At 34.8% G+C, this 11,378-nt stretch overlaps 2 protein-coding genes across 2 annotated transcripts; both read left to right on the plus strand.

The window, feature by feature from the left end:
* The first annotated feature begins 2,869 nt into the window (after positions 1–2,869).
* On the plus strand, positions 2,870–7,729 carry LOC133179706 (uncharacterized). Its single transcript, XM_061314399.1, has 6 exons — positions 2,870–3,136; positions 4,888–5,091; positions 6,033–6,218; positions 6,424–6,603; positions 7,082–7,258; positions 7,587–7,729. The coding sequence occupies exons 1-6, from the start codon at positions 2,959–2,961 to the stop codon at positions 7,727–7,729; spliced, it is 1,068 nt and encodes a 355-aa protein (XP_061170383.1). The 5' UTR covers positions 2,870–2,958.
* A 1,386-nt stretch (positions 7,730–9,115) lies between these two features.
* Positions 9,116–11,363, plus strand: LOC133179707 (uncharacterized). Its single transcript, XM_061314400.1, has 4 exons — positions 9,116–9,141; positions 10,087–10,253; positions 10,619–10,765; positions 11,104–11,363. Exons 1-4 carry the CDS (start codon positions 9,116–9,118, stop codon positions 11,328–11,330), a joined length of 567 nt encoding a protein of 188 aa, XP_061170384.1. The 3' UTR covers positions 11,331–11,363.
* Positions 11,364–11,378: the final 15 nt, after the last annotated feature.

Raw genomic sequence — 11,378 nt, forward strand, 5'->3', positions numbered from 1 at the left:
ATTCAAGATATCCCAAGTCAACTTCATTTACGTTGCTCATCGTGGTTAATTAATGCAAAGAAGAAGAAAACAAACCTTTAATGTATTGCAGCAACAAGATGCCCTTTCACGTATTTCACCATTTCGTCATGGTTATCCCTTGAATTGGGTTGTCATAACTCTCATTGATACATCACCTTAGCTTGTTCCGTTTTCTTTGTTTACATAGCCGCTCAAATTAACGTTCAAATATATGTGTGTCATTTCCGGGAAGATAACTCTGCACTTTTACAGTAAAACGTGTTTAATTTCTAAACGCGTTTAGATATAAAACATGTTAAGACATAAGTGTTTAGTTGTTAAACACAATACTATACACGTTTAGATCTAAACATGTAATAGAAGTGTTTATTTCCTAAACACAATTTTTACAGTGTATACGGTACCAATTTTGTTGCACCAGATGTGCATTTCGACAAATTATGTCCCTTCAATGATGCTCATGCCGAAACGTTGGAAATCCAAAGTATTTAAATGAAAAAAAAAGACTTTGAAGAGACTTTGATGTGTGAAAAAAAAACGGAATTGAAAGCTGTACCCTCAACCGTGTACAAGAGCTCTGTAATACTTCTGTTTAGACAAATATAAACTGCGCTGCACACATTAAAACCATGTATAAAACATATAGATCACTTTGAATCCGAAAAAGCACAGGGTAAAAAGCAATAGCATTTTCTCCATCTATGTATAAGAAATCAAATTATTGATAGTGCAAGCGATACCAAAATTCCACCTGTCTCGGTCAAGGTCATAGGAGACATTTTATGAATGAATTTTGTTCTCACGCTTTCTGAATCACCAAAAAGGCATGCGGAACCTATCTGTGTTTTACTTTGGAGTACTATTTCTGCATATCGCATTTAAGTACGGTAAGAAAGTCACTCACACTTTATTGCAATAAACTTTGAGAAAAAAAATCTACAGAAAAGCAATTCTGCAGACAGAAGCTGGTTTAAGGGATAAAACCGTTTACGTATTCTTTATCTAAAATAAAGGTATTATAGTCAGTATAATCTGGATTGCCAAATTCCAACACAGTAATTTTATCCTCATCTTCACTACGTCAGGGGTCCTGATCCACTTGTGGTCAGTGGACCTCTTGCCAACCTTATTTGATTTTTTACGGGCTGATTGACATTTTTCCAGGAAATTACAAATCCTGATTGTTTTTTCATATCTCTTGACCCATCACAATCAGCCTTTGTGTGATAAACAATCTATTACATGTAACTACCTACGTTCTGTATACTTTTTATGTCATCTTATGAAAGCCAAAATTCATGGTGCTTCTCAATATGAGAAGATGGCCCGAGAAAAACAAACAAAAGTTTGTCAGGGGTCCCACTACCACGAGTGGACTAATTTAGGACCCCTGAAGTTGTGAGGATGTTTTACTGACCAGGCAATCTACTTGCTTATCGAGCGAAACTTTTCTATCTGTTATCGATGCAATGGTTATATATAATTATATAAAATAAATATCATCCCGAACTAAGTCTGGGTGGCATACAACCATTGTGCAACCATTTATTTCGTTCACAGAAGTTCTCGCAGTTGGACATTTTTAATGAAACTTCACACCACTAATTAATAATCACAAGAAGTTTTGCATAATCACAAGAAGCTTTGCATGGAGCATTTAAAATTCTCTAAATGGTAACCATTCCATGGAAATATAGATCTAAAAAAATATTTTTCTCAGTAACTGGCTAACATTCAAGGATATTTTTTTGCGTCAAGTCGAGGTAATTTTGCATTGGAAACAACAACAACAAAAGGAATTTATTTTCATTTTTTTCCCGTCTGAATGTATTGGTTGTCATGTTGTAAATTTTGTATTTATTGCCACCCAGTAAAATTCACAATATGACACTAGTCTAATTTTTCAAACTGCACGATATTGATGAGCTAGTATGTCCCCAAATTTCCTGGCTTTAAAATTTACTTTAAAATTTACAAAATGCAAAATAGGTGCAAAATACCAAATACATACCTCTTACAGTTTTCTAGATGTAAGGTGTGACAGTCAGACAGACGCCGGGTAAAGTGATTTCTATTCTCTAAGCAGAGCAGAGCGACACATCCACTTTGGAAATAGAAATTTAAATCAAATAATCTTATACCGAATGGGCGGAAAAGTTCAATGATTAATGTTTTTTTTAGAAATGGCACCGTGGAAGCGTCAATGGTGATCGGGTAGGGGTTCATTATATATTTTACCATAGAGTTATACCTCAAAAATCCAGAATTAATTCTGAGGATGATAACTGTTCGTTATTTTCACATTTAATTTGATTAGAATAAGAATAATGGGAAAATGGGCTTGATATTCTTTTTAAGATTATCATTTTAAGTAATATTCTCACAACTTGTTATATAAGAAAATTACAGCACTACCACAAAATCTGCCATCTCTTAAACCTGGCTAAAATAATGTCCAAGTGAGAGAAGTTTGACCAGTTATAAATATAGAACTTCTGCATAGCAAATGAAAGAAGGATAAGTACTTCTTGTCAAGTCAGTGCGTTCACAGCACTAGTCACCCCTCGTCATGTGTCTTATCTTAAGTCAATTGGTGTACATTGAAATCTTATACAAGATCTAAGGGATACTCACTTATTTTTGTTTCGAAATGATCTATTAAATTTTTATTTGAGCTCTTTTTTTTCTTACTTTTACTTTTATTCAGTTCAAATTCGAAGAACAAAGCGCAGATGCGTGATTCTCATTTTGACCATTTCACTATGGTGCATTCAGAAGAAAGTTAGAACTATTTATTAACACCACTCGGTACTCTGGTGACAAATTCTAGGTACGCGACTGAGAATTTAGTAGTGAATTCCTCTTTCAAGTTGTTGGACTTTTCTACTCACTTTAATACATTCACAATTTTGAGGAAACAGAGAAAATTCGGACTTTATGGATAAATTTGTATTTTCGTGGATGTGTATATTGTTGATTTCAGGCGGATGTGATGGATTTTTACTGTGTTCTCTGACATCATACATCCCAGTGTTTTGTTCACTACAATGTAGCAATGGATATGCCAAAGACAGTAATGGATGTACTATATGTAAATGTGCAACGCCCACCCAAGGTGAGTGAACTTCTGTGTAATGTTGAGGACTAGGCGTTTTCATTTACAGATTTGCAGACCCAATTATATAACGCGAGGATTTGATTTAAAGTCCTGAAGTAGATTAAAATAACTGGTGTTCCATTTGAATGTAATTCACATAATTCATATACTCTTCCAATTACGTATCATCGGGCTTTTTGCCTCTTACCAGTGGCGGACATATAGGGGGTGGGCTGGGAAAAAAACATGAATACAATTTTTTTTCATGGGGACAGTTTTTGAGCATGAGGTTCTCATCCATAAACAAAGTATCCTCCGAGAGTAAATCGCCAAGATGAGAAAAAAAATATTTAGATCTTTTCTCCTAGGCACCTGATCCAACCCCTGGAATTTCCGGGAGTCCGTGTTTTATTCCCTGTTCCTAGAATTGTATTATTTGTAAATTTGTTTTAGATCGGTAGATCGTCGTTCGTTTTTTTCCCCTTTTTCATAGTATATTAGTTTTTCAAGAAAAATTTCCAAGAAAGTTCCTTTTCTTTGCGAATTGATTTTCCATGCGACACTAGAAACAATATTTATATATACTTAGTCAGATTTCTTTCTTACTCCTCGTAAACATAGAGAATAAATGTTTCAATTATGGCAGATTTTCAAAAGCATAACGCACTGAAGCAGTATTATTGATAAAGAAAAAAGAACATGAGTTAATAAGCGGGAAAATGCCAAATATTCGACATATAATATATAGAAAACAAAATTTCTATCATTACTATATCAATTAAGACTAGCACTAATATAACCGGTATAAGTTAGCACAGAAACAGTATATGTCATAAATTCATGTCATATTAATAATACTGCCTAAAATGCTTAGTTCAAGTTTTGGCATTCGTAGGCATTTCTTGCGTCTTATCCACCCATGTTCTTGTTCCAGTATGCCGTAAGTGTAATGTACGGCCTCACCAGGAGAGGATGGGCTGTCAATCTGTGCCAGCTGGTCAGTTACTTATGACCCCATTCTTCTATCAGTCTACATTTAGAAACAAGGTCAAACTTACATTTACTTTGATAGGTATAAGGGTTGTCCTTGATGTGTAGTAAATTTGGTAGTATTTAGGTGACACTATTGCAAAAATAGATGCTATATACTGTAAATTTAGGGTCCAAAAGGCAGATATTATCTGTAAAAGTCTGTCTCCCGGTATCAATGTCATCACAAATTGCATGTTACATAGTTCAAAAAACAAACATACCTTATCCTTAAACTAAGTTCGATCAATAGAATTTTTTACTTTGAAACGATTCCTCGAGTTCAAGTTATATATTGATACAGAAACAAAATCAAATTTCATTGGGATTTATCTTGGATGACTACATTTTCTGATATATTGAATTATATGAATACTTACGAGAAATAATGTCAGTTCAATAGTTTAATTTTTGAATTTCTTTGAAAATGCGTTATGAAAGATGTAAATTTCGTTATTTTTAAACTCTGCAGGGACACAAAATCGGTTCGATATATCTGTAAATTAGTCATATAAGAGTTCGTTATAATTGTAAACTTTTACTAAGAATTGTTAAGAATTTTGCAGTAGATTTAAAAAACAAAACCTTCTCTGTACCAGTAAATTTGTTATATTCGGGTTCGTACTATACAAGTTTTAATGTATTCTCTTTCATGACAGTTAAGTGTTTATTTGCTATCGTGAAAATTGAGATGGAAGCGCTGAAGTGAGACACATAATAAAAAGTTTTTTTTTCTTTAGATTCTGCTGCAATAGCTCAATCCCAAAATTCCCATGCTAATCCCCAAAGTATTTCCGGTTCTCACGCCAATCCTCAAAGTATTTCCGGTTACACACATCCGTGTTTACCTCACCAACAGTTCTGTCCGCTGAATTGCCCGGAAGGATTCATGACCGGAAATGGAGGCTGCCAATTCTGTATCTGTTACCAAAGCAACATTACTGGTATAAAACTTACTCTTAACTTTTTTTGCAAAAATTTATATGAAGCGGTTCATGATATAAAAGGGAAATATTATTATAATATCATTAAAAGATAGATTATCCGTTATAAAATTCGAAATGAACTAGTTGCACATCAACAACGAAGTTATATAGACTGATTACGGATGGAGTCACATATAGGTCATGTTTCTTGTAGAACCGAGTACATCGTATAAAGTATTTATTAAGCATAAGTTTACACCACGTCAAAAGCTTTGAATATTTGTTAAGGTCAATTCAAGGTTAAGGTTTTCTTAACTTTTGCCATAGAAGAGCTGTGCTATTCTGGCACGAACACTTAATCGTATCTGTGCAAACTATTCTTTTTCGATAGAAACAGTCTTTTTGACACTTTTTTATCATGATTGATTTGAAATTTACTCGTGGCTATTATGAAAGAAATAGTGCGACCAATATCATAATCGTATCTGTGCAAACTATTCTTTTTCGATAGAAACAGTCTTTTTGACACTTTTTTATCATGATTGATTTGAAATTTACTCGTGGCTATTATGAAAGAAATAGTGCGACCAATATCAGAATTTTTAATACTTTCTTTTTCAATATCGAAAAATATTTAATTCCCTACTTATTAATACTAAAAATATTGTTCCAGTTTCTATATCGTCAAAATTGTCATCTCAGTATAAGTTAATGTAAAAGAAGTTTAGTTCTAGAACATGTGTTGGTTAAAGCTGTAGGAACAGAATGTGCCATTTTTGTCTCCTAATTTTTGTCAAGATGCTCACAAGAGCCCGATCCTTAAAATTGTTAGAACAGCAGAAACAGCAGAACAGGAATGTTACAGTCACGTTCGTTAATGGAAAAAATCAACAGCAAGTAATAATTGGTTGAGATTAAGATTGAGATTAAGAAAATAAAGATTTTCATTTGAATTTCAGATTTAGCAACAACACAAACACCTGTCACTACGACCATTAGTAAAATTAAAGTTCACATGAGTAACCCCTGTATCCGAAATCAGACCATTTGTGACAAGTACTGCGCGGAAGGATATCTCCTGGGACCGGACGACTGCCAGTATTGTCTGTGTAGGAATCTTATCCCAGGAATCGTATACACTAAAGGTACACAAACCACGCCCCGACTCCATTTTTTCTAATGACTTAAGTTTCATCTGTAGAATTATATGATTCAGAACTTTTGCCAAATTCGTATAAGTTTATTATTTCTGCAGTTTCTAGACTGAATATTTATCCAGAAAGTTATTTATTTTCAACGTAAAACATAGATTCATACAGACACGTAGTTATGATTTATGTTTGCTTTCAGCGCCCTCTACAACACCGTCCTCAGAAACGACAACTCTTGCTTACTACTTACCTAATCCTTGTCAATCAGGGCAACACGTGTGTACTGCCTATTGTCAATATGGCTACATCCTGGGCCCGGGGAACTGTCAATACTGCATGTGTGGCGCCAAAACCACTCCCGTCACAAATGCTATCCCAGGTAATGAAAAGGAGGACTGCTTAAAAATCATGCAGGCACGTAGTATCAGGGGGAGGCCACTTTTGGTTGCAGTATTGTAAAATAAGGGTAATATAAGGGGAATGCAGTGTCGAAGTAAAAAAAATGGTACTAAAAGAAGTTGGAATCTACACCCCCCCCCCCCCACACACACACACACACACACGAAATAGGATTTTCGAGTTTGCACAATTTTTCCTTCTTTTTTTTTTTCTTGCTTGTCAAGTTTTTTTTCAGATAAGTTGAAAATGTTTTCCTCGGGTTGGCCTCCTCCACTTTCAAAAACGATGCTACGTCACTGTCATGGATTAAATTGTGAACCGAAATTGAGCGATATTTGTAGGGCCTAAAAATACATAAAACAATGCATATGCATAGAATGATAGGTAAATATTCCAGTGATTTAATAACGGTATTTGTAAAAAATAAAGCTATGGATTTTTAATCCTTTCGCTCCTAGGTGTAAAACCAGCAGGAAGTGATTTAGCTCCATCTACAACCTCATTTCCTTCCGGTCACATGGACAACGAATGTGCCATTGCGTTTACAATATGCCAAATAAAATGTAAACATGGATTTTTGGCAGATACTGTGGACTGCAGACGTTGTGTGTGCAAGGATGCCATATACAAAGCCGGTTAGTGTATGTATTGAGTGATTTATTTCCTTGGTTTGTTTTAAATAAATGCTTCCATTTACATAAAAATGAACATCCATGCAGGAGAACTTTGACATAAACAACCGTATTCGTTCATCTTATAATAAATACATGTCATTGTATAAGTTAACTGGTGTTTCATGTCATCTCAAACACGTGTTCATATTATGTTCATTTCGTATGAATCTGAGTGTTTATTTAAAGTCGGTAAAATTTCAGTGTCCTTCTATACCATACAAACCGATATCATTATCAACTATTAAATTTTTTTACTTGAAATATACAAGGCACTCTTTATTATTTTTAGCCGGTATCAACGAGGCGGATGAGCCGGACATAAAGCTACTAAACCCATGTGTTCAAGGACTGGACGTATGTAACGTATTCTGCTACCATGGTTACTTACGCGGACCACGTGACTGTCAGTACTGCGCATGTCAGTTTGTGTGAAGGGAGACAATAAACAATTTTTGTTTCACAGTTTTTGATTTTGATCTTAATCAAGAAGGCTTGAATATCGCAATGATATATTGTAGTGCTTGAAAGCTTTGAATAAATGCAAGTCACCAACATGTCACACAAGGTGAGCAGGTGCCTACTTCAACTTGTCTAGGTCTCATATGAATAAATTAATCTTGCAAGGGACATAAAACTGCAACGATCAATCAATCAATTTGCATTGATTGATTAATTAATTAATTGTATGTTGTTTTACGTCCCGTTCGATCATATAGAGACGTCACCATATACCGATGAAGGGCTTCAAATTTCATATGGAGAAATGGTGTTCATTCTGCTCATTTAAATATTGGCCATATTGGAGCTATAATGGAAATTCCGAAGCGAGAGTATAAATTCCGAAGCGAGAGTATAATGTTTTAATGAAGGAAAGAGCACAGAATTGGTGTCTTTGTCATTTTTGGTGATTAAATGTAAGTGTTTATTGCAAATTGACAGAGTTCTTCCGCCGATTAATAGGTGCAAACGGATGCCTATTTCTATAAAATACTGATGATTTATTTTTTCATGAAGAGTTACGACCGCCTTTTTATTTTGAAAACGGCAATTTCTTGCATCAGTGTGATCTACTTATTACCAAAAAAGATGGTATTATGAGTTGTCAACTGTTAATAATACAAATTTCTCCAAATAACTATGAAAGTGGCTTAAAAAAAGCAAAACAAACTGTGCTTGCAGGTTTTAATATAAAAATTCAAAGAAATGGAATATTTCGAGTGTATGCAGGATCTTATGAATATTAATAAGAAGTAAATCACGTGAGAGCAATCTCATGAATAAGCTGTACATCATTTCTCCATATGTTGACCTTTACTCGGCACTCAGCGCGATTGAGCATTGAGGGATCTTTATCATGCCAACGCCTGTCGTGACACAGGGCCTCGGTTTTTAAAGGGGTCATCCGAAGGACCCGCAACTTTCACTTCAAAGTGCTGAACTCTTGGCGAAGGAACAGATGCTACCTATTTTTTATCGACTCAGGTCAGTCGCGGCCGGGGCCCGAACCCACGACCTCCCGATCACGGAGCGAGCGTTCTACCGAATGTGCTACCACTACGGACAATATGCATTGAAGAAAAATTGAATGGAAGAGTTAGCATGCTAAATATATTTGAGCCCTGATTATGACTCTTTATTTTTAACTTGATTTATATAAGATATATATATTCATATAAGATATGAATCGTTTCATTCGATATCAAAAGGTATACGTAGTTAAATTACAGATGTTAACTTATTTAAGTTGTCACTGCATTTACTTACGAATACAATCATGGAAGCTGTGTTTTAAAATAAGTCTGGTCTAATACAGGCAAAATGAACATCAAAAACAGCAAAAGGAAGTAAATATTTAACTAATTTGTTAATTGTGTGCCTATAGTAAATATAGGCTAAATAGAATAGTATCTTTTACATGATGTCCAGTAAACAGGTCACCGGGCCAGTCAGTATTGTTATCGAACTTGTTATTTCCGTTTCAAATTGTCCACCTGCATCATATCTCCGCCATTCCATGTTTTATCAAACAGGATTGATTCTGCAGTCATGGAAACATGACATATAAAGAGGTGAATAATTCCCTAGCCATCATAAGCAGGATCTAGTGGAGAAAACCAGAGAAATGAAAATTGTCGGGGTGTTGTGTTGCTTGTTGATAGGTGGGTATCGGTATGTTGAGGTGATGTGTTCGAATCCTATGTGCAATCTAAGTCCCAGGGTCATTACGTTGTCTTAGACTTAAGTAACCATTTAAGTCATTCATGAAAGCAAATTTTTCGGGATTCCTAGACTGACACTTTTAAACCATTAACAAAAATGAACAGAAAACGATTTTTAACAAAATTCCAAATTTTGTGTTTTTTTTAAAAGGGTAAAACCTGGATTATCCTTAGATTAGGGTGTCTCTTAGAACGGTGCAATACTTCGTGATCTAAAGCCACGTGACATCCCTGTTGTGAAAAGAGTATTGATTCAAAAAGATACAAAAGGCCAGAGGAAGGTCACAAAATATACACATTTCCAAATTTTCTCATTTTTTATACTAATTTTCATCAATTTTAAGGAACATTTTGTTTCAGAAAACACAGAGCAAAAGTTTACCTATTTATCAATTTCATGTGTGCAAGGTGATGCTACTAAATGTTCAAGCATAACATGGATTTCTTTATTGCATAATATTTTTAACGAATATGTGGACAGATTTATTTGACCGGATGTGATTTCGACAATTGATGTCATTTTATGGAATAAATCTAATCAGACACAATAAGTCATATAATATTGTTAAGTATATTTCTATTAATTCGTATTCTTACAGCTGAGGCACATGGGTTTATTTTCGACTCTTTTGGTTTCGGTGGTTGTCGACCAATTACGATGTTTTGTCATTTGTCATGCGCAAACGGATATGAGAAAGATGGCGCTGGTTGCGATATCTGCCACTGTAAAGGAGTGGGTAAGAAGGGGGGGGGGATAATTTCAACTTCTATTTATATTAAAGGAATCATGAAAAACATGCTTTTAAGAGAGGTACAAATAAGATTTTAGTCTATATTACTATTGATACGTTCGACATTGTAACAAATTGTACGAATTGTACCCCTAACGAAATGAGTAATAGCTTCTGTTGATCTACGATGTCGTAAATATTGCCAAAATGGCACGATAAGTTGCTTAAACTGAAATTGTGATAGCAGGAAGCTTCTATAATTACCAACTAATCTTTCTACGACCAAAATATTAACATGTTTTCAAAAACATTTCAAAATTAATGCATTACTAAATCATAATAAATAAAATTCATCCATTGTTGATTGATAGACACTCATCTTCTGACGGGGGACGGAAGTCACCACCACATTAAAAATCCATGTATTCCTCACCAGATGAATTGCCCTTTGAATTGTGAATATTACGTCAAGGGCGGAACCGGATGTGAATTTTGTATGTGCGACAATTCTCATCACAGTAAGTTGTTAACTGTATTAAATTTCGAAAATTGATGTCATTTTTGGGAACGAATCTAATCAGATCCATATATACTGTTCTTTATATTTCTGTTTGTTTTGTCATCTTCACTTTAATTTTCCTTACTTAATAAGTAACGTTTAAAAATGTATTTAAGATATGCAAACAGCACTTTTGTCTGTGATGTCATGCAGGAATATAGCACAGCTTGTGTTTGTGTGTTCAAATTTTCTGTCTGGGTCCATTAAACTTCCTTCCTTCTTTTTAATCATTAAGACATTTGTATATGACATCATAAAACTTTGTAGAACTCTTTGTTTTAAAACTTTTCTTTACAGACACAGTACAGCCATCATCAGACAAACCCACAACTTCTTCAGCTACATCAGCGCCAAAAACTGCAGCCCCAACAACTTCCGCTTCCGGTAACACTACTGGCGTGACTACTCATGATCCAATCGACTGCGAGCTTACAAAACAAGTCTGTGACCAAAAGTGTCATGGCGAGTATCTCATTGATCACAAAGACTGCACGTTTTGTGTTTGTAAATCTGACCTTGGTTAGATACCTGGATTGCTGTTCTAAGCTGTCCTGTATCTGCATTGCTACTTT

Source organism: Saccostrea echinata, unplaced genomic scaffold, assembly GCF_033153115.1.
Source record: "Saccostrea echinata isolate AGI-Se365-2 ecotype Australia unplaced genomic scaffold, CSIRO_AGI_Sech_v1 ptg000005l, whole genome shotgun sequence".
Classification (NCBI taxonomy): Eukaryota; Metazoa; Mollusca; class Bivalvia; order Ostreida; family Ostreidae; genus Saccostrea; species Saccostrea echinata.

Excerpts from the sequence above, each read along its gene's own strand:
- LOC133179707 (XM_061314400.1), top strand. The coding sequence starts at position 9,116 with ATGAACATCAAAAACAGCAAAAGGAA. Across the intron at positions 10,254-10,618 it reads CTGCCACTGTAAAGGAGTGG|ACACTCATCTTCTGACGGGG; the intron begins GTAAGAAGGGGG and ends GTTGATTGATAG. Across the intron at positions 10,766-11,103 it reads GTGCGACAATTCTCATCACA|ACACAGTACAGCCATCATCA; the intron begins GTAAGTTGTTAA and ends TTTTCTTTACAG.
- LOC133179706 (XM_061314399.1), top strand. The coding sequence starts at position 2,959 with ATGGATAAATTTGTATTTTCGTGGATGTGTATATTGTTGATTTCAGGC. Across the intron at positions 3,137-4,887 it reads ATGTGCAACGCCCACCCAAG|ATTCTGCTGCAATAGCTCAA; the intron begins GTGAGTGAACTT and ends TTTTTTCTTTAG. Across the intron at positions 6,219-6,423 it reads AGGAATCGTATACACTAAAG|CGCCCTCTACAACACCGTCC; the intron begins GTACACAAACCA and ends GTTTGCTTTCAG.